This window comes from Pimephales promelas, chromosome 5 (assembly GCF_988280905.1).
Source record: "Pimephales promelas chromosome 5, fPimPro1.hap1.1, whole genome shotgun sequence".
Taxonomy (NCBI): Eukaryota; Metazoa; Chordata; class Actinopteri; order Cypriniformes; family Leuciscidae; genus Pimephales; species Pimephales promelas.
The window spans coordinates 7,839,361-7,866,788 of NC_142773.1; the positions used below are offsets into that span (position 1 = coordinate 7,839,361).

Here is a 27,428-nt window from a genome sequence, read left to right on the forward strand (position 1 = left end):
GGCACATGGAATATTTAAACCTTTTCTTTTAATGACTTTCTGGGCCGTCAAGAGGCAGTCCCTCAGGCTGTCTATGGAAGAGTGATACAGCCCTCAGATTCAATCAAAAATATCTTTATTTGTGTTCCGAAGATGAACGAAGGTCTTACGGGGTTGGTACAGCATGGGGGTGAGTAATTAATGACTTAATTTTCATTTTTGGGTGAACTAACCCTTTAATCATCATAAGCTCAAAATGGCGACTCTTGTCCTGCCACATACTTGCAAAATGCTTCATTTCCAATCATCATGGCCAAAAAGAGCAAATGGGTCCATTGACTTCCTTTTGTGTGTGCTAAAATGTACAAAATGCAAGTGCTATTTCTTGCAGTTTTTTTGTTGTTAAATGGTTCAATTGTGTTCATTTATACTTGACAACAGGAAATATTCTAAATTTGTTCAACATAATGGTGATTCTGATATATACACTGAGAAAATGTTAATTTCAATTCTGTGGGTATTAAATTGTCTTTTTCAATTTGCAGTGTAGAAATACTAAGAAAAGAATCGGCTACAAACTAGAATTCAGGGGCCAGTGGCATAACTCGGCTGATCTAGTATGATCCACTAACAGTTAGTCAAGGGACGGTCAGTTTTTTTCAGTCTCAAATGGGCTATATGCACGTATAAGTTCCGCATTTGACGTAAGGATGCTCGTCCATTTCCGGTTGTGTAGATTAAAGCGGAGGAAAACCGGAGAAAATGGGATTATGGCAGATTCTTCAATATTTACTGTCCTCCCGTCTTTGAAACGAAACGTAGCTACGTTTAGATGTAATTTTATATATAGTTATGTTTATTTAATATAATTTTAAAAAGAAGCATAAACACAACGAGGGGTGTCTGTTTTATCTGTTTTTGTGACTATAACGTTTCATTAGTATAACCATAGAGTATAAAATTCAATATAAATTCTCGGTATTGCATTGGACTCTATGATCGGCGGAAGTTATCGAGCATCCTTAATCCTTCACCGGAAATAACGCCGTGCATTGAGCCCATTAGGCCAATCTACGTTTTTATGAAACTAAAACTGAAAACAAATCGATGAGTAACTTAACTCAACCGCCCGACTTCTTTTAGTTGGATGCGGCAAGGCGATAGTTTTATTAAAAAATAAAAATGTACGCTAATAACGTTTAGGGGCGGGGCATTAGGAAGTATCCAAGCAACCCCCTGTTTTATGAACTAGCTTCGCTTGCTGTTTTTCCAAGGAATAAGAAAGACTGAAAACACAATGAACTGAACTTATCAGGGCACCGACACGGACCTCCTAATAATTAGTACACATAATTCCCACATTAATGAAGATTATCTATGTGAGTGTCCAGTGAGAAGACTGATTTAAATTATTTTGTAAGCGCTTGCACATTGGGTGTGACGGTGGACTGTCTCCCTCTCTCGCGCATACCCCGCATTCTTCCGAAGCCCCGCCCCCTCCCCCGCTGACCGTTAGTCAGCCCGTGACCGAGGAGTCAGAGAGAGTTCCGCGAGTAACGGCAGGAGCGGCGGCCGGAGAATGGCGAAGCTCTGCGGGATCGTACTCTTCTTGGTACTGCTGTGTCTGGCGGTGAGCGTAAACATTTAAAAGTTGTTTCTAGTGTTCAAGCTGACCTGGATATAATCTTAAATCTGTTTATCCATAAAGTTTCGTTTGGATTGTTTTCTAAACACTCTATCGATAAGTTACTCTTTAATCAATATGTGCTAATAAGAGAATGTTTCATGTATGATTTAAGAGCGAACATGGGTATTTTCTGTTTATATTAACTTGTGTGTGTGTGGGTGGGTGGGTGGGTGTGTGTTTGTTCTCTCTGCTGGTCATCTTACACAGATGTGTGATAGTCTGAGAGGGGATATGAGTGTAATGAACTCTAAAAGAAATATACCGTATGTAGGCTGTATGTCACACTCATAATCTGTTTATGGAGACAGACATTATTATTGCTAGGTTAAACTATTGTGTTACCAGATTTCCAGAGAATAAGAGCATAATCTTACTCACTCAGGGTGGGAATTACCGAGTTTGAGGAAGTTCAAACAAAAGGTTGGCAGACTTAAAATTTGGCCATTATTATTTTTTCTAATGGGAGAATCTTGGCACTTTATGTCCAGATTACGGTAACCTATCTTTCAAAATTACACTGGGCTCATGGTATGGTATTTTTTTAAACACTAGATGTAAACCACATTTTTTTCATGCCCTATTTTACTGTCATGAGAGTAAATATTGTTGAAAAAAAAAAATCCACACTGGTATACAGGATTGTGAAAACAGCAGTTTTCCTGGTAACGGTAACTTACACAAAGCAGCTCATAAACACTGACTGCTTTATCAGGAAAGATAAAGAAACATTAAATGAACATAACACCAAAACTTTTCTCAAGACGGTCAGTTCACTTCAGATACATTCATAAAAAAAAATAAAAAAAATGTGCTGGGTTTTGACTTTGAAATGGGCAGTGCTCAAGTTCAACGTTGTCCTTGCCAATCACATATAGATTTTCCAAAAGGCGGTATTGATATTGTGAACTAATGTATGGAAAACACTGTATAATTTGACACCTATCAGTTATAGTTTAACCTACTAATTCAGTTTAACATACTACTTAGGAACACGTACAGCTGTGCAATCGCTTTAGTTCCTGGTTACAAATCAGACAAAACTACGTAATAAAAGAACATTAATGTCTTTTAACTTAGAATATGTATCATATACTATAACCGAAGATAGGTTGTGAAATTAAACATTTTTCGGTCTTAGTGTTTTTTGTTTACTTACATATTAGCATTGCATACAGCTATGAAAAATGTATAGGTTATTGCTTAATAACAATTAACATGTTGCAAAACATACTTAAAAATGCAATTTCTTTCACTTTAACTGAATAAATAATCAGGGTAGTTGTGATTTAATTTCCATCAGTCCAAACAATGTTGCCTCAATGTAGCCTGAGCAGAATATTTTGTATTGTGCATCATGTCCATTCGAGCTGTAATACTGTCAAAGTGTGAAATAAAGTGTAAAATTATTATTTAAAGGTGCCAAATGGGATTTAAAATCAAATCACACAACATGTTCCATACCAGATGGGGGCAGTATACCTCCAGAAATACCTCCACGGCCACGCGCTCTCTCATGTCTTCAAACAATATGGGCGAGTGCTGTGTTGCTCTGTCTCCCTCGTGCATATTAATCAAATCAATTGACGCGATAGTAAAAGGTTGGAAGACCGCAGTTTCACGTGGAGCATTTGGAGATTTTCAGAGATTAGAGACTTAATGAACAACATCTCAATACTAAATTATAAGGGCCGTCTCATAGACAAGTCGGTGCATTTCGACGATATGGGAAAATTAAAGCCCAGGCTATTATTTCTAGTTTTATGATATTCGATTTGTTCATATTACATTTTTATCATTAGTTTGAATTAATTTGACAGACAGCATTCCCTGATGTGGACCAAGCTAGCGTCTTTCAGAGCTGCCAACTCTCACAACACTTTTCACACACTCTCACGCCACACATCAATTTTGTCATGCACAGAAAAGGACACGGAGACCGATGTCAGCTCTCAGATTCTGTTCATTTTATTACGCAATTCAAACAATAAATACAGTATTGGCGCTTTACACGACAGATCCCTAGCACACGTGAACCGATCATCTCTACTAGCTAATGGTAAAAGAACACGAACACTGGTGAAAGATACAGTATGCTACAACTTACCAAAATGTATTCCTCATGCATAATATCGACCAATCATTTTTTTTTAACTCTTCCCTGAACTGAAATGTAGTAGTGGGCTGTATTTCCACACGACTGACGTCAGGTTCAAGTACACACAAGCTGGCGCGAGCGCGACTTACTCGTGTACTGCAGTTTGGCTGGTGGTAACGTTGCCCGCCCGCATACCGCCTCCCATGGTCGAAACTGGTATTACGACACCTGCCGGGCCGGGGCTAGTAATTTAGCATGCTAATTCAGGTTAATATCTCGGCAGCACTATAACTTGTCAGTTTTTTAATGACATCATCAACCTTATTTCTTCTCAATCTTTTGATGCGTGTTGCTCATTTTTGGGATATTTTAACCTCAATTTTTACAGATGGCACCTTTAATTGCATATATTTTGGATTCTTACATCTGTTTTACTCTTAAAAGCTTATCCAGTGTAGTTAATCGCATTATTTGGGTAAAACAGGCACTGATGTGCTTTTGTGTTTGTGTAGTTACTGAACACTTCAGCATCTGGAGGACAGCCGAAGAAAATCAGACAGAAGAGAGAATGGATTATCCCACCCCACAAACTGATGGAAAATAAGGACTATACGGGTCGGGAATACATAGCCAAAGTAAGATCGTCATTGTTTTTTTATGTTTTCTACAGTGTTTTTTATTTTATTTTTTTTGGGGGGGATAAACCCTAGTGAAAAAGAAATATACTTAAATGTATTTGAAATGCATTTATTAATGCTAAATACTATACAATAAATACTTAATAAAAATACCCTGCAATTGTACTGTTGAAATTGGTATACTGAAAGTATAAATTGAAACAAGTAATTTTGTACAATGCACTTTAGTTATCCAGAAATAGTGCTGAGGTCCAACTAAAGATACACTTAAGTGTATTTTATTGCGCTAAAGTTGAACTATTGGTAGTATACTTTAGGTACACTTTAAATATCTTGCATTTAGTGATATTAAACACTTAACACTTAATATGAAGTTTTTTTTAATTCCTACAATTTCTGAAACCATGGTTCTATTTATCTAAACTATTTCTTGAAACTTAACACACATACACACACAACATGCAAAACATCAGACATATCTTGCAAAAGCAAACACTTAATTCAAAACTACTTCAAAGTTTCAAAACACTTCAAAATTGTATTTTGCATAAATACTTTACACACAAACATGAAATTAAATGGTATTTTTGCATAATAAATATACACACAACACAACAAATGATTAGCCATATAAACACAACTGTTTTGTATAAAAAATGTTTTGCTTGTTCAGTGCGGAGTGAGTGTACAGGAGTTTGTCACACACACACATGTATATATTTATATATGTGCCAAAAATACACTATACACGAATTAATTTTAAACCTATGGAACTGAGCTACCGGTTGAACCAGAAGTTGACACTCAGGTTGTTATCTGTTTGATAGACCATAAAGACAATGCCATCACACTCACCAACTATCAGCTTTCAGAAGAGAGCAACACTAATATTGGGAGTATGTGTTGCAGATTTGGCACATTTGTCAGTTAATGTCAATGCAGCAAAAGACACAAGTCTCACCATGTATTTCAAATCTGAGAATATTTTTTTAGGTAATGTTGTCAGCAAAAGGCAAATTCTTAAGTTGTGGCATTATTTATAAAGATAACTTTATTGTAGCCTATTTGAAGCACACTATAATGATGCCGTTAGCATTAGCACACTTCAAGTTTACTTGGAATGCCATAGCAATGTGTTTTAAAATCACTAAAAGTTTGTTATCAGTGTAATAGTAATGTGTAATCGAATTGCAATTTTAAAGTTTATGTAGTGAATTCTACATTTCAAAACTTAAAAACAAGATTATTTTTAAAGTGTACTGAATTATAATTGGAATACTTCCATTTTAGCACAAACAAGTATATAAAATGCAACTAAAATGCATTTAGTTGTTCCAATTTAACGTACTTTATACCAATTTATAAAATTCCACAAATAAATGTATACTAAGTACATACACCAGGGAACAATTCAGGGTTTTTTAATTAAATGAGAATCTCTCCACATCACAAAATAAGCACTTTTCCAGATGCTCCTTGTATTAAACTCACATTAAAGAATGACATGTATTTGATTTCAGATCCGTTCAGACGAGGAGACCAGGAACAGCATTCGATATTCACTGATTGGATCAGGGGCGAACCAGCCCCCCTTCAACCTGTTCATTGTTAACAGTGAGAACGGCATGGTCAGGATCACTGGAGTGTTAGACAGAGAGAAAACTCCTGTTTATTATGTAAGCAGCCCTTTCATCTTTCATGCACGACTGTAAACGTTTATTGCATGGGTGTTTGTCCTTCCCTGAGTAATCTATGAAAGTGTACTGATGACTCAGTCTGAAAGATAGCAGCTCGCAGCAACATTTCACAGGAGAGCTTTATTGTCATGAAGTGATGAATGTCATGCATTCTGTCTGAATGACTAGATTACTAAATGAGGTGTGGCTCATGCAAAAAAATACATATATATCTTGAATTTTCTTAGCCTTAGCACACGGTAAAGTATGTGTTATCACAAAGAAATCATGATACGTTAATAAGTTCAAAGTTAAGTTGAAATGAAACAAGAATAAATGTGGGGCTTGATTTTGTCCATGGGGAATAGATTGAATGGTTGTGGATCTCAGGTTGCCTGCAAGATGGAGGGGAAGATATTCTTATTAAAGACTAAATAAATATATAAAAAAAAAAACCAGCATACTTAGGGCTTAAGCTGTGAGTTAAATATGTCGATTAACACAGCTTACAAAGAACATGGTCATCACTAGGCGACAAATGACTTGCTTATCATAGTGTAGCTAGCTAATGTGAAGGGATAGAGGGAGTGTGTGCTTGTGGATCAGAGTTCACACTCTTCAGCCGTGCAGATAAACAGCATAAATGAGAGGAGTTTTGATTGGGTTAACTGAAAAGGGAGGTTTTACGATACTCTGATATTTTAAGCACACCCTGTTTTATCCTCTCCATCAGGACTGTTTATCATTTCCCATTTGTGTTTATTTGAAGGGGTGTTTCATGTAATTCATATTGCATTGTTCTCATTGAATGCAGTTTTGGAGAACAAGCATATATGTGTTATGGGAGAAGGATGACAGAGTAAGGGTGGGGAAATATGAATGCCTGGCAATATGCAAGCATTTCTACTGAAAAGTGATGATAAAAATTAAGTTGTGAAATAGATGGTGAGAATATATCCAATTTCACAAGCTAAGTAAGTTTGAACATGTTGAGATGTGTGGTCATCTGCTTGCTTCCAGCTTCGAGGGGTGGCAGAGTTTATGAATGGGAGTAAAGCCGAGAAGGATATTGAGTTAAGAATCGTGGTTCAGGACGAGAACGATTGTACTCCGGTGTTCAACGTGACAACTGGATCTGTTCCTGAGCTGAGCGGCAGAGGTACTGGGGTCATTCATGAAGTTCATGAAATTGCTTCACTCATTTGAAGTGAGACTAAATGAAGAGTTGCATTATATTAGATTCATGGCTAGTGGTCTAAGTTTCATTTAGAGGGGACGTGGGTTTAAAAAAACCAACCTAAATGTGCATGCAACATTACCATAACTCATAAATATGGCAGAAAAAGTCAAAAGACCAAAGAAATAAAATATATACAGTATATTCATTGAAAAAAGTCGTTATTTTTGTTTGTTTTTTCGCACAAAAAGTATTCGCGTCGCTTGATAAACATATAGTTGAGCCACGGTAGTCACTTGGGATATTTAAACATTTTCTTCATTGACTTTCTGGGCCGTCAAGAGGCAGTCCCTTAGGAGCCAATGTGGTAGTTATACAGCTCTCAAATTTAATCAAAAATATCTTCATTTGTGTTCCGAAGACGAACGAAGGTCTTACGGGGTTGGTACAGCATGGGGGTGAGTAATTAATGACTTAATTTTCATTTTTTGGGTGAACTAACCCTTTAAGGTTATTTCTATTCGTTCCGATATTGATATATGAACTGATGTTGTCAAGTAAGCAACAACAACAACAACCCTTTAGAAAACATCATTCCTTTATGGATCCTCTTGATCTGCTTTCTCCATGTTTCTTTGACTAATCTCAGTCTCACGCACGCTGCACGCGAGTTAATCATGTTAGACACATTTAACAGGGAATGGGGCCGTCCACACTGTTTTATCCAATGTAGGCGCTGTAAGAATCACACATTTTGTACTGCACATATTTATACATCAATCATCAGAATGCGCATCGTGAAACAAGACGATTCAGGAATCTTCATGCTTTGGACATGTAAGCACAGACACACAGATAACCCACATGCCCTCATGTTCATGCTCTGATGGTGCATTAATCCTGGTGCCTATTTCACAATAGACATAGAAGGAGCTTCCACTCTATACACACACACACACACCTTATAGACAGCTTCCATTCTGCGTAGGTGTCCAGTGTGAAACAGAAGATAGATTATATCCTCACAAAAACATGTGCTAAGTTGTGTAAGAATGACTGACTACTCAGACTTAACACAGTAGTCAACATTTGAAGTGGATCAAAAAAGTTCATCAAAGTTGTCCTAAGATAAGAACGGGTATTGTTCAAAAATTAATGTAAAACTTTGTGAAGAAATCAAAAATCACTTCAAATGTTGTTTACTGCTTTCGCACTGGAGGAACCTTTTCATAGTTCCTAGAGTTCTCGTGCACCAGCATTGTCATGTCTTTTCCTATTTTCCTCGAATTTATTAGGTTAGGTTAGGTTACTCTTATTGTACCCGTAGGTAGATTTGTTTTACAGTGCAATGACATTCTATGGCATCTAGTACAAAAACACTCCACAAACACATACAGACAAGAAAGTAAATACTCATACTTTGTAAAGTGCTCTCAAAACATTACTTTGTAAAATCATAAAACTCCTAGTACAACATTTTCGAAAAACCACTTGTTAATCCTATTAATTGCATTGGGTACGAAGCTGCTCATATATCTATTTGTTCTACACCTTGGGATTTTATACCTCCTCGCAGATGGCAATGCCTTAAACTCACTGTACAGGGGTGAGAGTCATCGTTTAAAATTGAAAAGGCCATCCTTTGTTTGTAACTGTTTGGTTTATAGGGATGCCACTCCTGGTTTTGACTTGCCTCTCAAACGGCCAGACCATTTTACTATTTGGTCTAACTGATTTTTTGCCTTCAAAGATATATGACCATACCATACTACAGTGGCAAAGGACAACATAGATTCAATAAAAGTATGATAAAACATTTTCATTATTGTTAAACACAGATAATTTCCTTAGGCAATATAAACACTGGTGCCCCTTTTTGCAGTTTCTCATCAATAATAGTCCCAAGGTATTTGTATGATTGTTGTGCCATCCTCGATATGACTACTTAATATCCTGACGGCCAGTCAAACATTTTCCCAACACCAAGACTCTGAAGATTAATTTCTAGTTCCACAGGTTTATTGGAGTCACAGTAAAAAATGGGAAAAAGTGAAACTGTAACACAAAAAGGCAGGGGAAAATGAGCATAAAGCTAATTTGATTCAACCTTACAGTTGAGTTTCATTTGAACTAATTCTACATAAAAGCAGAAATACACATAAATTTAGGTAATTATCCCATTATCCCAAACATAGGTAAGATATCCCCTAAAACGAGCAACTAATTAACACATGACACACATGAGAGCTAGCATAAACAAAGCCGTACATTCTGACTATCTCCTCAGATTACACTCCACAAATTATATTGACAAAAATAATAAAGGAAATTCACAAACGATCTCACAAAACAAGATACACATATACTGAAGATGCTACTCCAGACACAAGATGACCGATACAAATTAAATGCTCAGGAACTTACAGACTTAAAGTGCGCGTTCAGTGTGAGAATTTTTCTGACTACGGGTCACGAGAACATGCGAACATTGAACATAAAGTGAACATCTTAAAATGAAACACATAGGAAATGAACACATTAGCATTCTGAAATGGTAAATAAATGAAAAGCATGTGTCATTTCTGTAACTGAAAATAATAACTCAAGTCATCCACATATTTTATGATAATTCAGTTCTCAAACATGCTTTGACACATATTTGTATATAAAATAAATAAAAGTGGGGACAGCACACATCCATGAGGAGACCCTGTAGAGGAACTTCTGTTCAGATAAGACACCATTAACTCTGTTGGTTAAAAAATCCAAAATCCAACCCATCAAATGACATATTTCATGGAGCATTTAGCACTCTCATTCAAACGCAGCGTGAAAACTCTTCTCGTACGCACTCAGGAAAATCAGGAAAATAGGCCAAGAGGGCATTGACTGGCTGATAGCACCACAAGGACACATACAGTGGTCAGAATTGTGGCATCCTGGCCTGTTTTATCTTTTAACTAGTATTAAAATAAGTAAAAGACAAATCAATATAACAAATAAAATACATTTCACACTATATATTCAAAAAAGAGCTCATACAGGTTGTTTGAACACTTTTTTCACAAGTTTATTTGTATGTAAGGTGTGCTATATTTACCCTTGCTTGTCATCTTTCAGACACGTATGTAATGAAGATCACAGCAACTGACGCAGATCAAGAAGGAACTCTGCATTCGAAGATTTCCTACAGCATTGCTCAAGAGAGTCACGCTGACATGTTCTACATTAATCGAGAGACTGGTTGGATACACGTCAGGCAAAGCACGCTAGACAGAGAGGTATACAGTCACTAACATGAATTTAAATCATTAAACCGCTTAGCATACAGACTCAGATTTAAAAACTGATTCGAAATTTCTTCGATTAAAGATTGAAAACATTGATTTCTTCTACTTTTCTGGATCGTTTTAACACAGATATTAAATAAAGGTTTTGAAATGAAGTTTTCAGAATTTTTCAAAGTTAAATAAAACTGTTGAAATGAAATGAGTTGTATTGCTGATATTTGTCTTCCTCGTGAGGCTGAAGTTTTTGCTTGTTTTTTCACCGCAGAAAAAAGACACATACACGTTGACCATTAAAGGAACCGACATGGACGGAGCTTCAAACGGAAATGTAGGGATGGGGACGGCCATCATCAAAATTCTTGACGTCAACGACAACATTCCTACTTTGGAGAAACTCTTTGTAAGATGTCTTTTTTTTTTTCAGGTCCAGCTAGAGCCATCACAACATAATTACTTGTAAAATGCATATATTATATTTTATATTACATATTTAAATTACAAATTTAAAAAAAAAATTGCAAACTTTTGGGATATTGTAAGTACACAACTGCAGAAAATACACACTGTACAAGTGATTTTTGGATGTTTTATTAAAAATATATTACATATTGTACCTTTAAGGCATGAGAACAACACCAGGGTGAGTCGATTTACTTTTAGGGTGAACTAACCCTAATTATTAACAAATGTGGAATTTTTTTGTTTGGTTTGTAGTATGAGTGCCGGGTGGAGGAAAACACTAAAAATGTGGAAGTGATGAGAATTCAAGCGATTGATGCCGATCTGATCTATTCTGAGAACTGGCTGGCGGTCTTCACAATCGTGTCTGGAAACGAGGCCGGTTATTTCTCCATAACCACAGACAGCAAGACCAATGAAGGCATCCTGTTTCTCACTAAGGTAAACTGACCAAACTGTCCTCTTTTTCTGTTTTGCCTCTACAAACAGTGCTTTGTTTTCCCTCGTCCACTAGCAATGTCCAAAAACGGGTTAGAAAGTATAAGTGGACCTCATGGAACAGGCATAAATGTGAAGCAGTTCGATCGGAAGTGTCCTACATTCTTGAGTCCCCCATTTCCTGCTGTTCACCCTTTGTTTCACTTTGAAGGAACTGAACTATGAAGAGCTGAAGGAAATCAGGCTGCAGGTTTCTGTCTCTAACAAGGCACAGTATCACTCGTCAGTGGTCATTAAAGAGAGCAAGACGTACACCATCCAAGTCAGTGTGGTCAACCAGCCCGAGGGTCCTCGCTTCAAACCTGCAGTCAAAGTCATCACCATATCTGAAGAAAGCACCACTATTATTTTAAATAAAGTCATTACCAACTACGCAGCCATCGACAGCGACACACTATTAGTTGCTACTAACGTGAGGTGAGACTGCAAACATTGTGTGAAAATGAACTTCCTTTACACAGGGTTCTCAAGTTTTATCAAAAGCTTGGAGTGAGATCACATGCGGTTAGGGGAGGAGCCCCAATAGAGCCCCGTCCCTGCCCATTCCCGCCCCCCAATTTTACCCATTGTTAAAAATTAACCGGCACAAATTGAAATTATAACAATTGGTAAATCTTATAAATGACAAAGCAATTCATCACATCAAATATTCTACTCTTTAATGTTATATTTGAAGTTTATATGTTATATTTATAGTTTCAGATAATGTAAGCTAGCCAAACTGAGCCAAAGCTTCTGGCCTAGTTGCAAAGTAGATGTAGAGTTTTTGACTGCATCAATAAAAATGTACACGATGGACTATATATTAAATGTTTTAGCCTAAAAATGTTAGACGAGCTTTCTTCCCTTCTCCATCACGACGTGTGTTCACGCGATGTTGTTGGTTACCTAGTAACAAACGTACGGTGACCGAGAATGTTCCGTCAATTCCCATGTGTTCGCGCGTCTATGTTGCCTAACGAACGCAATCTGTCCGAGAGATGCGTGCCAGCGGCAGGAAACTTCATTTTGTGTGCCTACACCTCGTATACAACGTTATATTATATAAAGCTTGCAGGACAACTTGGTTGGCGTTGCCTTTTCAGCGTGAGAAATACACCGTGTGGCGTGTGAGCGTGTGAACTGGTTGAATTGCGTGTCTCACGGCCAATTCGTGAGACTTGAGAACCCTGCTTTACAACATAGTCAAGATTGTGGTTTTGTTCAGATGTTGTAATAAAAGTTCTCATTTCATTCATTTTAGGTATGCAAAAGGACAAGACGTCGACAACTGGCTGATTATAGATGAGAGGACGGCTGATATAAGACTCAATAAAATTCCAGATTATGAGTCCAAGTTTCTAATCAATGGCACATATTATGCCCACATAATCTGCATCACCAATGGTAAGTCAGTCTCATGATACGTATGTGAGACAGTTAGCATTGGAAAGCATTTAAAAAAAGAAGCATTAAATAATAGGGGTGTAACGATACCCTCATGTCACGATTCGATACATATCACGATACGATATTATTGCGATACTCCAAGACGTTTAACACGTTAACACATTTTTTTCTGTTGATTAAAATACTAAATTTGGTATCACGGTGTGTGTGTTAGAGAATATGCTTGGACTTGGTGACACTAGAGTAACAATATTTATGATTCTGAAGCTGAAAATAAAGAGTTATTGTAGACGAATATGCTTGCACTCTTCACTGACTAGAGCTATTTAAAATAATGTAGGACACTTTTTACTGGTAACATCAGACATTTGGCACCATTACACATTATATTCAACATTATATATAGCGGTTTAATGTAGTACACATTTTTTTCTTTGGGTGAACTATCCACGCTAAATATTGTCTCTATCCACAATACATATTTTTGCATTTTTGTATTACGATATATTGTGAAACATATTTTTGTGTTGCAAACATAAACATTTAAATTGCATTTAAAGTCATGGGAGGAATGTATTACTTCTGTTACAGAAGTTTCAGCTAAAACTGCTACAGGAACCATTGCCATTCAAGTAAAGGACTTTAACGACCACTGTCCTCTGCTGGTCCATCAGTCTCAAACACTGTGCCATGAAGAGCACGTGGTTTATGTCACGGCTTGGGACAAAGACCATTTCCCCAATGGAGCCCCCTTTGGTTTCAATGTGGACACCAAACTAACAAAGGAGTCTTGGCGTGTCGAATATTTCAACGGTAATGAAAAACGAGGATTATTATTCATGTGCATTATTTCTACTGTCTATCTATTCGGTTGCTGTGATGTGAAAGCATTAGATTGATTGACTGATTGATGTGAAGACAGGCTGTAATTTAATACCTCAGTCATAAACGTCCATATTTATCATCCGTTCACACTTAGGGCCAGCTCACATATCGCGTCTTCTGCGTGCTCAGGTTTGTTATTTCAAATGTAGGCGCGTGATATAATGGAAGCGACGCGGTCGCGGTGTGACGCGCTTGTTTTTTGAGAATGCGGCACATCCAGCGTTTTCTACGCGTTTTAGGCGCTATATGTGAATCCGGCCTTAAGAAATCACGTGCTATGTTTCCATCAACCTGTTTTTATGCGCATTTTGGGATATCACATCAAAATCTGCTGGATGGAAACGCCAAGATGTGCATGGACTCTAAAAATAAACATAAAAACTATATGAACTCGTTTGAGTCGGATACATTTTTTATCGGATAAGAAAACTAAACGTAAACTAAAATGGAAACACGTTTACAGAATAAAGTCTTCTAAGGCCGTGTGTCCACCAAAGCGTTTTTAGCCAGCTGAAAACGCTAGACGCTCTGCTGAAGACGCCGTGCTTTGGGCGCTTGAGAGCGTTTTGGCAGCGAAGCGTTTTTTTCTGTTGAGACGTTTCGTTGCTATGATACAGAATATATGCAGCAGTTTGAATGTTGTGACAGTTGGTCGGTGTGGTTTAGTCCCGCCCCTCCTCCACTGTGATTGGACGGCTGGGTAAAATGTGACAGTGATTGAACATTTTTCAACTCCCAGCGACCAGTAAAAACGCTGGGCGCTCGGCGCTTCAGTGTGAAAAAAACGCTCAGCGCCTCGGTACACTCATGGCGTTTAAAAAACGCGGCGCTCCCATTGAAAACAATTGAAAACATACGTCAGGGGCGTGGAAAAACGCTTTGGTGGACACACGGCCATAAGCGCATCAAGAAGATCATGTGACTTTGGGACGGCGTAACTGGACTAACCAGCGGGCGATCTTTTAGCGTCTGAAATGCTGTTTCGGTCGTTCTGAAATAACTGAACAAAGTCCCAGGACTGACTTACACGACTACGTTTCCAAACAGCAGCATTCGCCTCTGAAAGCAAGATAATTGCGTTTCTTGTGTATTTTTAGCACCTGTATTGCATTTCGTTTGTTTATGCTTTGAGACACAAGTAATTAACTATATAAAACATTTATTATATACAGTTAGTGGCTTCTCCTACTTTTCTTAGTTATATTTAGCACCTGTTTATCTGGAAGTGAACATTTTTTGTTCTTTTCGAATCACTGGATGGAAACGGCGTGTGATTTTCCAGTTTCGCACATAAGTTTAATTGCTAACTTTGGATGAGATGGGTCAGCCTCCTGCATTTACACAATGTCATCACTTGTTTCTGACCTATCTCAATGTATTTAGCTGTTCTAATTTATTATGCAGGACATATTCAAACATGAGAATACATCAAAAAATAACTCTACGTTCACTCTTTTCCAGTCACAACATTACATGCCTGGGTACGTTTTTTTCTTTTTTGTAACCAAAAGAAAATACAATCCTTTCTTTGTCTCTTATGGGGCTAAAACAATGTCAACAATTTGAACATTTTAAAATGATTTTAAAGTCGTATTCCAAGTTGAATGACTCTTAAACTGCATAATGAAATGCTTGAGAAAAACATGCTACACCTCCTTAAGTGCTTTAAGTGCTTACTGTACATACAGTGTGCGGGAAGGGAGGTGTTCAGTTTGTTTGAACATCAAAGCCATGAGGTATTATTTATCATCATGAATCGCCCCCTAGTGAAAGACTGAGAAATGACTTGAAATCAGCACGAGGGGCAATAGGGTTTGCATCATATTTCTTTCACAGCACTTTTCATGGGAATAATGCTGTAGATGCAAATGCATGGCAGAAGTGTTATGTAAGCATTGCATTTAGACTTTCCATTAAAATGGAAACCATCAATAAGTAACTGATTGTAATTAAAACCAAGAAACTGAGAAACGGGGAACAGAACAGCGCATGCTGAATAAACATGTATAAACAAGACCTGACAATGAACACTAGAAACATACACAAGAACTAATAGACTAAGACACACCTGGAAACTGATGAGGAGAAACATTAGAAACAGAACAGACTGCAAACTGAAAGTCCACACAACAAAAGATAAGCACAATGAACACGTTACACTGGTGAATAAATAACTGGATGCAGTCGAGTGTATCAGCAGGGTAATTTCAAGGACATTTCTTCACAAGCACAAGAATGTACTGTTCAGATTTTGGACAGTATTCAAATCCCAGACAGTAACATAGTTTCGGCCGACACGGTGTTGCTGTCTGGGATCCTGAAGAAGCTCTGGCAATTATCACATTATCCCACATCCTATCAGAATAAGGCTATGTAAACAGACGATAACCTTGTCTAAACAATCCCCGTTCACATAGATCGACCTAAAAGGCTGTATTATGCATGCCAGGCCAGTAGTTGGCGATGTCAAGAAACACCCCGTGATCATGTAATACACATGCGTGCAGCGTGAACAGCATGACGTCAGTTTGAAACCCGCTTTCAGAAGTTTGTGTTTTCAGGCCCCCAAATTGTAAATAAAATGTGTAATGAACGGGCGTGTCAATGAACGGCCCAAAAAAAAACCTGTTTTCAGTTAAAAATGGTGTCGTGTAAACATACCCTTATGGGCCGTACACACCGGGACGAATATCGGCGCGCGTTATTCGCTAGCGTTTTTGTTCAAACCCAGTCGATTTTCGCTGACGATGAGCCGAGTGATGAACGGCTGTGTAAATGAACACATCTGTTTACATTTGAAAATGGTGTCGTGTAAACATACTCTTATGGGCCGTACACACCGGGACGACAATCAGCGCACGTTATTCGCTAGCGTTTTTCAAAGTTTTTTTGTGTTCACACATCGATTTTCGCTGACGATGAGCCGAGTGAACATGTAAATTCATTCCCTGACATTAGATGGCGCTTGATGCAAAACAGAAATAGTCCTATTTTGTAGCCGCTGTTACGTTTGTCATATAGTTCATGTTCCGACACCAATGAGACCAGCAGCTCTACATTCATCTTGCCTTGCATCTTCCTCGTCATATTTCTTCGCGGCAGTGTAGACGCTACTTGGCGTATATCTTCGTTGCCGTTACGTGTGTGTGCTCGGCAAGACCGTTTTGAGTTTGAGCGCCCCCCCCAAGTTATGACTTACTGTAACTTCAAAAGCTCCAAACATGTGAGCAAAAGCACCAGTCTCATTGGTCAGATCGTTTTTGACGCAGCGTGTCAAACCAAAACAACTAACCTAAGGCGTTTTTTTTAAAATTACGCTACTATGCGTGGTGTTTTCCGCGTCGGTGTGTACACTCACATTGGCACCCTTTGATAGGTCACGAGGCGTTAAACGTCGGCGAATATCGCACGCAAAAATTCGTGATGTGAACAGGCCTTTAGACTGTAAAGTAAATGTAAAAATATTAGCAACTAATTTAAGTACTGAACTTTTTGCCTCCAGACAGGTCATTAATCATGTATGAATCTATTTATGTCTTCTTGTTTTCAGACACTACATCGATATTCAGATCTCAAACCACTCTATGGCCCGGTGAGTACCATGTGTTTGTGGAGGTGAGGGACCAGCAGGGGAAGATCTGTGCTGCTCAGATGCTTCGCATAGACGTCTGCACATGTGACGCGTCGAAAGTTTGCCTGCCAGAAAAAACGGTCTCTAGATTTGGAGTATCTGGTGTTTTTCTAATGTTGCTGGGACTACTGCTCCTTCTGTGTGAGTAGCAATGTCAACCTCTCTCTTGCTGTACGGACGCGCTGCTTGTTAACAGAGAAATGCTTGCGTCTCGATTTTAAAGTAAAATGTGTGTTTTCCTATAAATATTTTTTTATTGCTTTCACACAGACAGTTTAGAATGGAAGCTAGTTTCCGTCACAGAATAAAAAATAAAAAAGATAATTGCGACTTTTTATCTCACAATTGGAGTTTACATCTCGCAATTCAGTCTTTTTATCTTTAGAATTGCGTGATATAAAGTTGCAATTGCGAGTTATAAAGTCAGAATTGCATGATGCGTCAGTTTTATTTGAAGACGAAAATGTTGCAATTGCGAGTTATAAAGTCAGAATTGCATGATATAAACTTGAATTTGACGTTTATTTTCCGCAATTCTGACTTTATATCTTGCAGTTCTGAGAACTAAAGTCAGAATTGCAAGATTTAACTCCATTTGTGGGATAAACTCGCAATTATCTTTTAAAATGTTTTTATTTTGTGGCGGAAACTAGCTTCCATAGTTTAGTTTGAATTAGAGCATGGTTTTCAAGAAAACGTGTTAATGTGAAAGCTGTCATGTGTACACAGGAACACATAGAACGTGGTCAGAGTTCGGTCGCACTTGAACTCTGGTTGAAAGCATCTCAAACTTGAGTCTGTACTTGTTCAGGAAGTAACGTGCATTTTACCCGATGATGACATCATTAGTTCTTTATGAATAGGGAGACAGTGGTGATGATTTACCTCAGATACGAGTGAGTGAGCAGTAAGTGTGATCAGCAGCAAATGAGTGGCTCTCAGTCAGCCGTCTGTCTTTATCAATTATTTTATTATCAATTATTATGACATTTCTTCGTTACACTTTATTCCGATGGTCCACTCTACACATTCTACTAACTATAATAATTTGCAACTACATGTCAACTAGCAGTCATAAGAGTGCTAGTTAGGGTTGGGTATCGTTTGAATTTGAACGATTCTGATTCCGATTCCTTGTTTCGATTCCGGTTCCTAACGATTCTCGATTCCGATTCCTTGTTTCGATTCCGGTTCCTAACGATTCTCGATTCCGATTCTTTTAAGAGGCAGGGTCAAAAAAGTTTAGCTAACCTTGCTAACCAATGGCCTTTCTGAAGGCAATAATCCTTTCTGAAGGAAATACTCCTTCTTTAAAAATACTCCTTTTGTCACAATATTTGCATTTTGCCGAGATTTCGTTATTTTTAGAAAAGTGAAGCCACACTTTGGATCGCCAACGTAAGGTACTCATGTTCGACTCGCGTGGTTATGCCAACACTTCCGGTAGACGCTTCTTCGTTGGTGTTGTTCAGCGGCTTCTTCTTCCGCTCGGCGGACTGTGAATATCGAAACTAGGAATCGAAATTTTAACTTTTGAACGATTCCGGGAAAAAACGAAAAGTTAGTCTCGGTTCCAATCGATACTCGATTCTCGATACCCAACCCTAGTGCTAGTAGACTATTAGGTTTAGGTTAGGGTTTGGAAAGTAAGTTGACAAGTAGTTGCAAAGTTACTTATAATTATTAGAATGGAGCATCAAAATTTTTTGGAGCCCTACATCACTGTCAAACTAAAGGCCACTCTATCCAAAACTTAAAATAACACTAAAAATAAGCACTTAAAATAACAAAATACTAATTACTTCTGGTCCTCCATGTACACATCCTATAGATTTTGAAATCTCAGTATACCTGTACGTTCATATCAGTAAAATGTAAGTGCTACATAAGAATCATGTGGTTGTGGATATGTTTAAAGATGATTCCAGCTGAATGAACACAGAGTGATCTGTGTTCGCAGTGGTTCCTCTTCTGCTGCTGTTCTGTGTTTGTGGAGGTGCAGCAGCTGCAGCCAATTTCAAGACCATCGCATTTGATGCTAAAGAGCATCTTATAGCATACAACACTGAAGGACAGGGAGAGGACAAGGTAGGTGACCCTAATCCATTGCCAGTCATATCCAATCAGACAATAGAAATGGCTGTCAACAGCCAATCAGTTTTTGCGCACAACTCAGTCTAAGCACCCACACAACACATGGCACACACATTTTTAGAAATGTTTACATTTTATATTTGTATCACTATGATTAGTGTTATTGGCATTAAAATATCTAAAAGAAATTGGAGAAAAATGGGAATGCTGTAGTTATTTGCAGTAGTTCACCACTACATTACCACTATACCCCTATTCTCCACTATTTACGTTTACCCAACCGAAATTATGTGGGTTCTGAGAACCTCAGAAATGTGAAAATTTAACATAGTTGTACAGTAAATATAACAAGGGCTTTTGATGAAAGATAATAATAATTATACTTTTGTGTTACATTAGACCTGCCAACCCATACGCATTTTGTGTAACGGATACGTATTTTGACCTCAAAGTACGCTGGTACAACAGCAAAATAAGCGGAGTTCGACCAATCATAGCGCCCGCTGGGTTCATTCCCACGGGCTGGTCTGGATGTAGAAAGTTGAAATATTATTTTTAGTTAACTTAATCTGGATTCGATGATCATATTCATCGAATCCACATTCATTGAATCCTGAGTGTTCGCAATCACATGGGTTATCTTATGAAAGTTCTGTGATTTGTGGATTACTGAAGCGCGATAATTGTAAAACCAAAATTGACGGGCTAAGTTAAATTTTCACGTCACAAATTAAAACCCTTTTTTGTGGGATTTAGTATCATATTTAGATATTGCCATGGGATAATAAATTAAGTAGCTTTATCTTAAATGTACATAGCTATTTGTTTTTTTTTACCGTTTTCTAGGGGTTTCTCAATTTTAGACTAGTTGACCAGCACACATTACGTAGTCAAAACTAGAATTACGGAGATAGGCATGTGTTTGTGTGTGTCTTGCATTGTCTCAAAAAATAATTTCTATATTTTTTTATTTTTGTCATATTTTTTTGAGACAATGCAAGACACGCACACAAACACGTGTTTTTGTGTGTCTTGTGAAGAGTCTTTCCCCACGATTGATACTACTCGAAGAATAATTTCAAGGTTGGCAGGTCTGTTACATGAGTAAAGAGCACTGCTGCAGAAATGTTTGCTCTTCACTGTCACAAATTGTTAAACCTAATAATTACACATGCCTAATATTTATTTAGTTATTTATTAATCTGTATAGAACCTGGCCTGACAAAAATATGCAATAGATTGCATTTTTTCGGCTTCAGTCTGTTGAGGTTCATCTCATACAACCCAATTGTCTTTTTCACAAAACACGGTGTCTTTTTGGGGATCTAAATCTAAAGAGGCTCAAGAAGCACCACCATGGATCTATCGATGTGGATATTCCCATTTTTGTGGCTTTATGAAAGGGATATTCCACATGTAAGGAAGGGGAAAAAACTCCAGACGTCCTAGATTAAATTTAGAGGAAACTTCTCGTTGTATGTTTTAGTTTCGGATGGTCTGAAGTTTCTTTAGTAGAAAGAAAAGTAGTGTTTTCTTTTTGTCTTTTATTCAAATCATGCACTTCGCTTACATCTGTAAGGGTTCTTATCAAGTTAAAGTGATTTGGTAATATCATTTATTTGCCAAAGATCATTCGGCACCAAGTAAGTGTTATTTTAAGAACCTACGTGTTGCTCATATGTGAATATTGTATCAGGCACTGTTAACAGAGGCATAAAAATATGTTGTGCTCTGCCCCACAGAAAATGGCTCTCTTACAGATGTCAAAAGAGCGTGATGACATCATTAATGTGGACACTTTTGGAGGAGCTCATAAGGGGAGTGAGGGAACTGCTGGAAAACATCATGGTGGAGTGAGAGCTGACGGCTCACATTGGTCCTCTTTCTACCAATATGACCAGCGTGATGGGGCATATCATCACCACAAGAGTCAGACTAATGGGGACTACATGTATACAAAAAGGAAAGACGAATATAGCAGATTTGACACCTATGATGGACTTGCACTGTCTGACGCTTTCTTAGGCGACTACTATTCTCAAGTAAGTATGAGATTTACACAACTTTTGTGCATTGAGTTTAAAGAGGTCATGACCAATAAAAAGAGGTCTCTGTACCAATAAAACACCAGTGAATATGTGCTTTAAGTTTTTTATAGATTTCAGGTAAGCAATAAGTTCAAGAAGTCCTCTAGTGGACATCCATGCATTACTCTTTTGCTGTTCCACATACAGGCTGTGGTCTCTTGTGCAGTTTCAGCTCCAATTCAATTATGATGTTGTGTTGAATAACAATTTATGGGATTGTGACATTTGTAATACAATGCAAAGCCACTTGCTTGAAGCCACTTTTAATTCAGACTTTATTAAAAATTATACCATATCTAACTATAGACCTTATTCAGAGCAGCGCCATGACAGGTATGAAAGTGAGGCTGTGAGGAATAGACTGGCATCCGCTGTAAAAAGCTGAATAAAGCGGCTAGATTACTTACAATTTTCCACAGCTTACATTGTCGGGAGTTTTTTGTCAACTGATATTTCTTGGAAAGATATTTTTCCAGTGTTTCATGAGCGGAACAATCCGAAAACACATTAAATAACAGTACAGTCCATTGAAGAGATGCAAGTCTATCCCTCACAGCCTCGCTTTCATTCTCATTAAAAATCAAAGATGGCGCTGCCGTGAATAAGGCGTAATAAGAGAAGCAACACCACTGAGAAAGTAATAAAACAGTCTACTTTACAGATTAACCTTCAAATGGTGTTTGTTTCCTGTTTACACTTCTGGGTTTCGGGGTATATACGACCCCAACAATTGATTGAGTAATTGTATAAAAAATATACATTTCTATACATTTTCATACAAATAATATATCATTTTTTTGTTTACTTCTCATCTATTCATTAATGCTGTGTTTTTGGACAGTACTTTTGTATCCATATACCACACAATTCCTCAACTACACCATTAGCTTGCATATTTTTTTATGATACATTGCATTTCTGCTCTAGTTCTAGGCCTTCATTTCTGTGTAAAAAATTTTTTTTTTTTGACACATGAAGAAAATATATATTTTTTTTCACATTTCCGATTCATTTCAATGTGGGGTCATATTGACCCCGAAACCAGAAGTGTAAAAATTTTTTTTTTTTTTACATAGCTTCAGAACAACCGAATCAAGCCCAGTTTTTGTGTGTGTATAGATAGATAATGTATGAAAAGTCACAAAATCTTATTCCATTGAGATGAAGGGAACCTTTTTTTATTAAGTAAAAGTCGATTGGGGTCGTATAGACCCCATGACCCGATTGAGGACTACGATATAATAATAATAATAATCATAAAAGATTGACGGATGGGCCCTTAGCACTCGAAAACAAGACTTTTAAGAGTGACAGTTTAAACTTCAACTTTAAACTTAGAAAAATTGTAAAATGAAAATATTCTTTAATATAGTATGTACGGTTTGAACTATGTTTTTGGCGTTGTATTTTTGGGTGATTGGTGTCTTTCTGTCATGACAACTCTTGGGAGATTGATATGGTAATAGAGATTGGAGTGGATATGGCTATGCTAATGTATTTGATCGTGGCGGAGTAGAGTACTGAGTACTGAGACTTTCTTCTGCCGATACATTCACAGATAGGGTTGGGTATTGTTTAAATTTGAACAATTATGATTTCGATTCTAATCGATTCCTAATTTTGATTCCAGTCTGAAAGCGTAGCTTTACTCCTAACAGCAACACTACCCGCATTTGAATGTTGAGCTGCAACTCATTGAGCTGCAAATCAGCTGCGCCGTGTAGATAATGATTTGATCAATACCAAATTGAATTGAGGACCTATCAGCCTGCGCCATCTAGAGTTTCATGACAGAACTTGGTATATGAATGGGTCAGTAAATGCAACATTATTTGTGTTATTACAGAAAACAGGCTATGTGTCTAAGCAGCAAGAAATGGGAGACTGTCTGAAGGTCTATGACTACGAGGATCAGGAATCTCGCATGGGCTCATTGGAGGACATCTGCAGTCTCTTGCATGAAGACGATGACCTTGCTTTTCTTGATAACCTCAACATAAGGTTCAAAACCCTGGCTGAGATCATTAGTGGTTCTACAATGGAGTCTGAAATGAGCACGACCACCCATGTGACCTCCAAACCGGTCCTATCTACCACACACAAAGATGACGAGGTACACGGGACGGCTAGTCTGCAACACTCTCAGCAGAAAGCTAGCTCTTCCGCCACCATTCATACGTCAGGAGCACATCAGACCAGCAGCTCGTCCTCTACAGGAGTGTATGTCCATGAGAACGTGATGGTTCCTAACTCAACTGTGTTAGTCCAGCAGCCTGCGTTGTACTACTCCTCCGCCACCCCCATTTATGTGGTTGAACCCCATCCTACTGTGTTGGTGACGCCCAGCCCATTCCTAGGCATTCAGGAGAACATGCTAGTGGAGGAGCAGAAGAGATCGGATGCCGCCTTGCGTGGATCTGCCAGTCGTGAAATGCAGCACTACCAGAGCGTAGTCCTCGTGGAGAAGCAGCCGATCACTAAAGCGTCTGTTCAGGCTCAAGGGAGCGTCTCCGGAGGGGTTCAGATTGTTAACACTGAAGTAATGCACTCCTCGGAGTCTCGTGAGGTCAGACGGGTCGTTCCTCCGGTCAGAACGGTGATGTCCGGAGGGGCCAGAGAGAGGGACGTTATTGGCTCGTTGGATATGAGGTTTCCTCAGAGTCTGTAAGCAGTGTCGCGATCTGTAATATATCGGATTGATAATTCCCTCCCACGTCTGTAAGTTCATATCCGCTCGCTGCTGATTTATAATGATTGATTGATTAACCTTTATAAAACAAGTTCTTATTTTCAACAACAGCTTGGGCCAGTTGTTCAAAGGTAAGCTGATCGGATTTTGGTTATCGGATTGGATCAAATCTTGAAAATGGGTTGTTCAAAAGGGAAAGAAGGGGGTCCAATCAGGGAATCCAATCCTAGTTTTAATCTGGATCAAACCTTCAGTTTGTGTTGTTCAAAACTTGTCAGTGGGATTTAGAGAACTTTGATAAAAAAAAAAACAGGATTATCCTGATCCCAACTGGATTTCAAGGTGGATTTCAGGAAGAAAATGTAGTAAAACTTTCAAATTGGTCAAATAATACATTTGTATCATTTAGTGTATATACTTTTATTTATATTTTGCACTTGACTTGTGTAACCGTTGTAACAGTGATAAAGTAGACATAGGCTAACAATTAAGCTATTCAGGATAGTAAAGTAAAAATAAAATAAAAATTATCTTGTCCCCATTTGTGTTTTGCCTCAAAATAAGAAACCCTTACAGTGACCCCATGTTGGCTCTTTACATAGCTGGTAGCCCACATTGTAATATATTGTCCCATTTATAGCACTGGTAATCCGGATTTGGTAATCTTGGAAACTGTCTATCTGGATCAGGGTGATCCAGTCCAACGTTGCTTTGAAAAACCGGCATAAAAGTAAGACGGATTACCTGATCCTGGATACGAAAAAATGGGATTTCCAGATCCGGATCATTTTGATCCAGATTAAATGATTTGAACAACTGGCCCCTTAAGGTAGGAGAGTTCAAATCTCCTGAAAGACTTAATAGCATATTACAATACACACACATATACATTCATTTAAAACATTTACAAGCTATGATTAAAACACTCCCTAATAGTTTTTTTTAAATGCAGAGATTGAAAAAAAAAAGACTTTTGTAGCACATTCCAATCATTTGGGCCAGCAAAAGCTGAGTTTTCTTTCTAGGGATACTCAAAAGAATATAGATGACCAGATTGAATATGTTCTGTAAAACAACAAAATTGTTGGCAACCAGGTTACTTCAATTTTTAAGTTCATTGAAATGGAAAAAATGAGTTGATGCAATGAAGGAGATTGATTTAATCATCAGAAAGTCAAATATTATGATATCTGAACTACAGAAATTATTTAAGTAGATTTGACAAAAGAAAAAATGTTGTGATTACAAATCATGAAAATATTTTTTTACAGTGCAACTCTTGCAGGGATTTGGGTAATAGACCAAACTTTATAAATGAAAATACATATTTCCCATCTAATATGTAATGATGTAATCCAATTTGAAAGGTAATTCAGTTCACAGTGATGCGTTGTGTAAGGTGCATTAGCGATCAGCCTGTGTGATATAACACATCTAATTGTTCTAAAATACATGCATTCCTATATACTAGTCAAATAATGGTGGTTTCAGCAAGATATCTCTTGGCTAATGTAGTAAACGTAGATTTACTTGTTTACAGCCGGTGTTAAGATGTGTTAAGGTGGATCGGATCACTAGTGGACGACACTAAACACAGGTACGGGGTTTAAGAGGCTTTGAGCTTGTCCAGAGGAAGTTGAAAACACATTCGACCGGATTGCTTTAGTAGTGTAAACATTCATGTGATCGAATGTGTTCAAACAGCCACTAAAGAGCGTCTACTCTCCGTCTACTGATCTAATGAGTAACATTATGAGAGACGGGGTTTAACTGTCGGCTGGAGACCCAAGTTTGGTTTGAAGATGAAAAATGTCCCAAGCACAATATTCTCTCTCCATTCCTGATCTCTAACACACACTCACAGCGTTCGGCTGGTCTTGTGTTAGTCACAGCAGAAACTAAAGCTGAAGCTCTGTGTGTTTTTCCGTTTTCTCTGTTTGTGTTCGTGTGTGAATTGCATGAGCTTTTCTCGTCCATTAGATTGAAAGATTTGAAGAAATCCACACATTCACCTGAATATAGACCCTCCCCTCGAAGAAATCAGGACAGAAGTGTGTGAAAGTGGAAAAAGAGATGTCTACTCTGTCTCGTCTACTTGTGATCCGATCCACCAAAACACACGTTAATAGCGAGTGTAAACGGCCATACTCTTTCCCACTGTGGTGAAATGAGTCTTCTGAGACTCTTCTATGAGCATTAATTCACAACCATAAGTAAACACTTCTTCTTATCAGTAAAACAAACTAAGAAACACATATTTTTGTTGCATTTATATTTCTTTGCTAACTTTGTGCTGTTCTGGTGGTGTACACATTTTATATCACAGCACTGCTAATATACAGTTTTCTATGAAGTTTGTTGCTTGTGTTTTTGTTTGTCATTTTCGTTACTTTTGATAAAAGTTTCTGTTTAATGAATACATGTAAATACTTCACTTAAAGGCTGAAATGAGCATCCGTTGTTGAACTCCTGCACAAATTACATCTTAATGTTTGTGGCGGTTTTGTTTGTGAGGATTTTGTTTGTCAGATATTGTTTTGTTTTACTAATTTAGAGTAAATCTAGAATAATCACCATTTGTTTATGAGATGTATTTTTTTATTTGGTGGGATAAGATTTAGTTGCTTTATCTTTTCCACATGCTGTGCGAATTTAGCAGCTCCTGTCTGTCAGTGTATTAATGAACACCAGCTGTTCACTACTGTTATACTTCAGTTCACATGTAAACTACATCTGTTTAAACACCTTTATCAATGGCATGTGTAAATAGGAATTAAAGTCATTTGTTCAGAATGACTGTAAAGTAATAGACACTGTAAAGTTATGAATTGCACTGGTTTCCACCTCTTCTTGGCAGTATGTAAAGCTGTAGGTATTAAAATAAAACTTTCATTGCCAGGTGTATCTTATTACTCCTGCACCTGTCTTTTCAAGGACCAGAAAAGGGAATGATTAATAATCAGTATGATCTTATTTGTATGCGGTTATGTGAATTAAAAAGTATATTGCTTACTGTGGATGCTCGTAAGAGTTTTTATTAAAAAAAATCATCTTTAAGAAACGTTTTCAGTTTATTGTATTAAGAATTATGGTTAGAATAACACAAATAAGAATAACACACACACACACGCACACAAAAATGAATTAACAATTG

At 37.7% G+C, this 27,428-nt stretch overlaps 1 protein-coding gene and 1 long non-coding RNA gene across 2 annotated transcripts in view; both read left to right on the forward strand.

The window, feature by feature from the left end:
* Positions 1–27,291, forward strand: part of LOC148981348 (uncharacterized) — a 183,698-nt gene extending 156,407 nt beyond the window's left edge. The window contains exon 2 of the long non-coding RNA XR_016168464.1: positions 25,888–27,291. This is a non-coding gene — a long non-coding RNA (uncharacterized LOC148981348). The remainder of the gene's footprint in view (positions 1–25,887) is intronic.
* Positions 1,475–27,291, forward strand: dsg2l (desmoglein 2 like). Its single transcript, XM_039649730.2, has 14 exons — positions 1,475–1,609; positions 4,274–4,396; positions 5,920–6,075; positions 7,096–7,234; positions 10,373–10,533; positions 10,808–10,942; positions 11,257–11,442; positions 11,651–11,916; positions 12,743–12,885; positions 13,480–13,701; positions 17,324–17,545; positions 19,365–19,492; positions 21,241–21,540; positions 23,432–27,291. The coding sequence occupies exons 1-14, from the start codon at positions 1,559–1,561 to the stop codon at positions 24,251–24,253; spliced, it is 3,054 nt and encodes a 1,017-aa protein (XP_039505664.2). The 5' UTR covers positions 1,475–1,558; the 3' UTR covers positions 24,254–27,291.
* Positions 27,292–27,428: the final 137 nt, after the last annotated feature.

Excerpts from the sequence above, each read along its gene's own strand:
- dsg2l (XM_039649730.2), top strand. The coding sequence starts at position 1,559 with ATGGCGAAGCTCTGCGGGATCGTACTCTTCTTGGTACTGCTGTGTCTG. Across the intron at positions 1,610-4,273 it reads TGGTACTGCTGTGTCTGGCG|TTACTGAACACTTCAGCATC; the intron begins GTGAGCGTAAAC and ends GTGTTTGTGTAG. Across the intron at positions 17,546-19,364 it reads GGGACTACTGCTCCTTCTGT|TGGTTCCTCTTCTGCTGCTG; the intron begins GTGAGTAGCAAT and ends CTGTGTTCGCAG.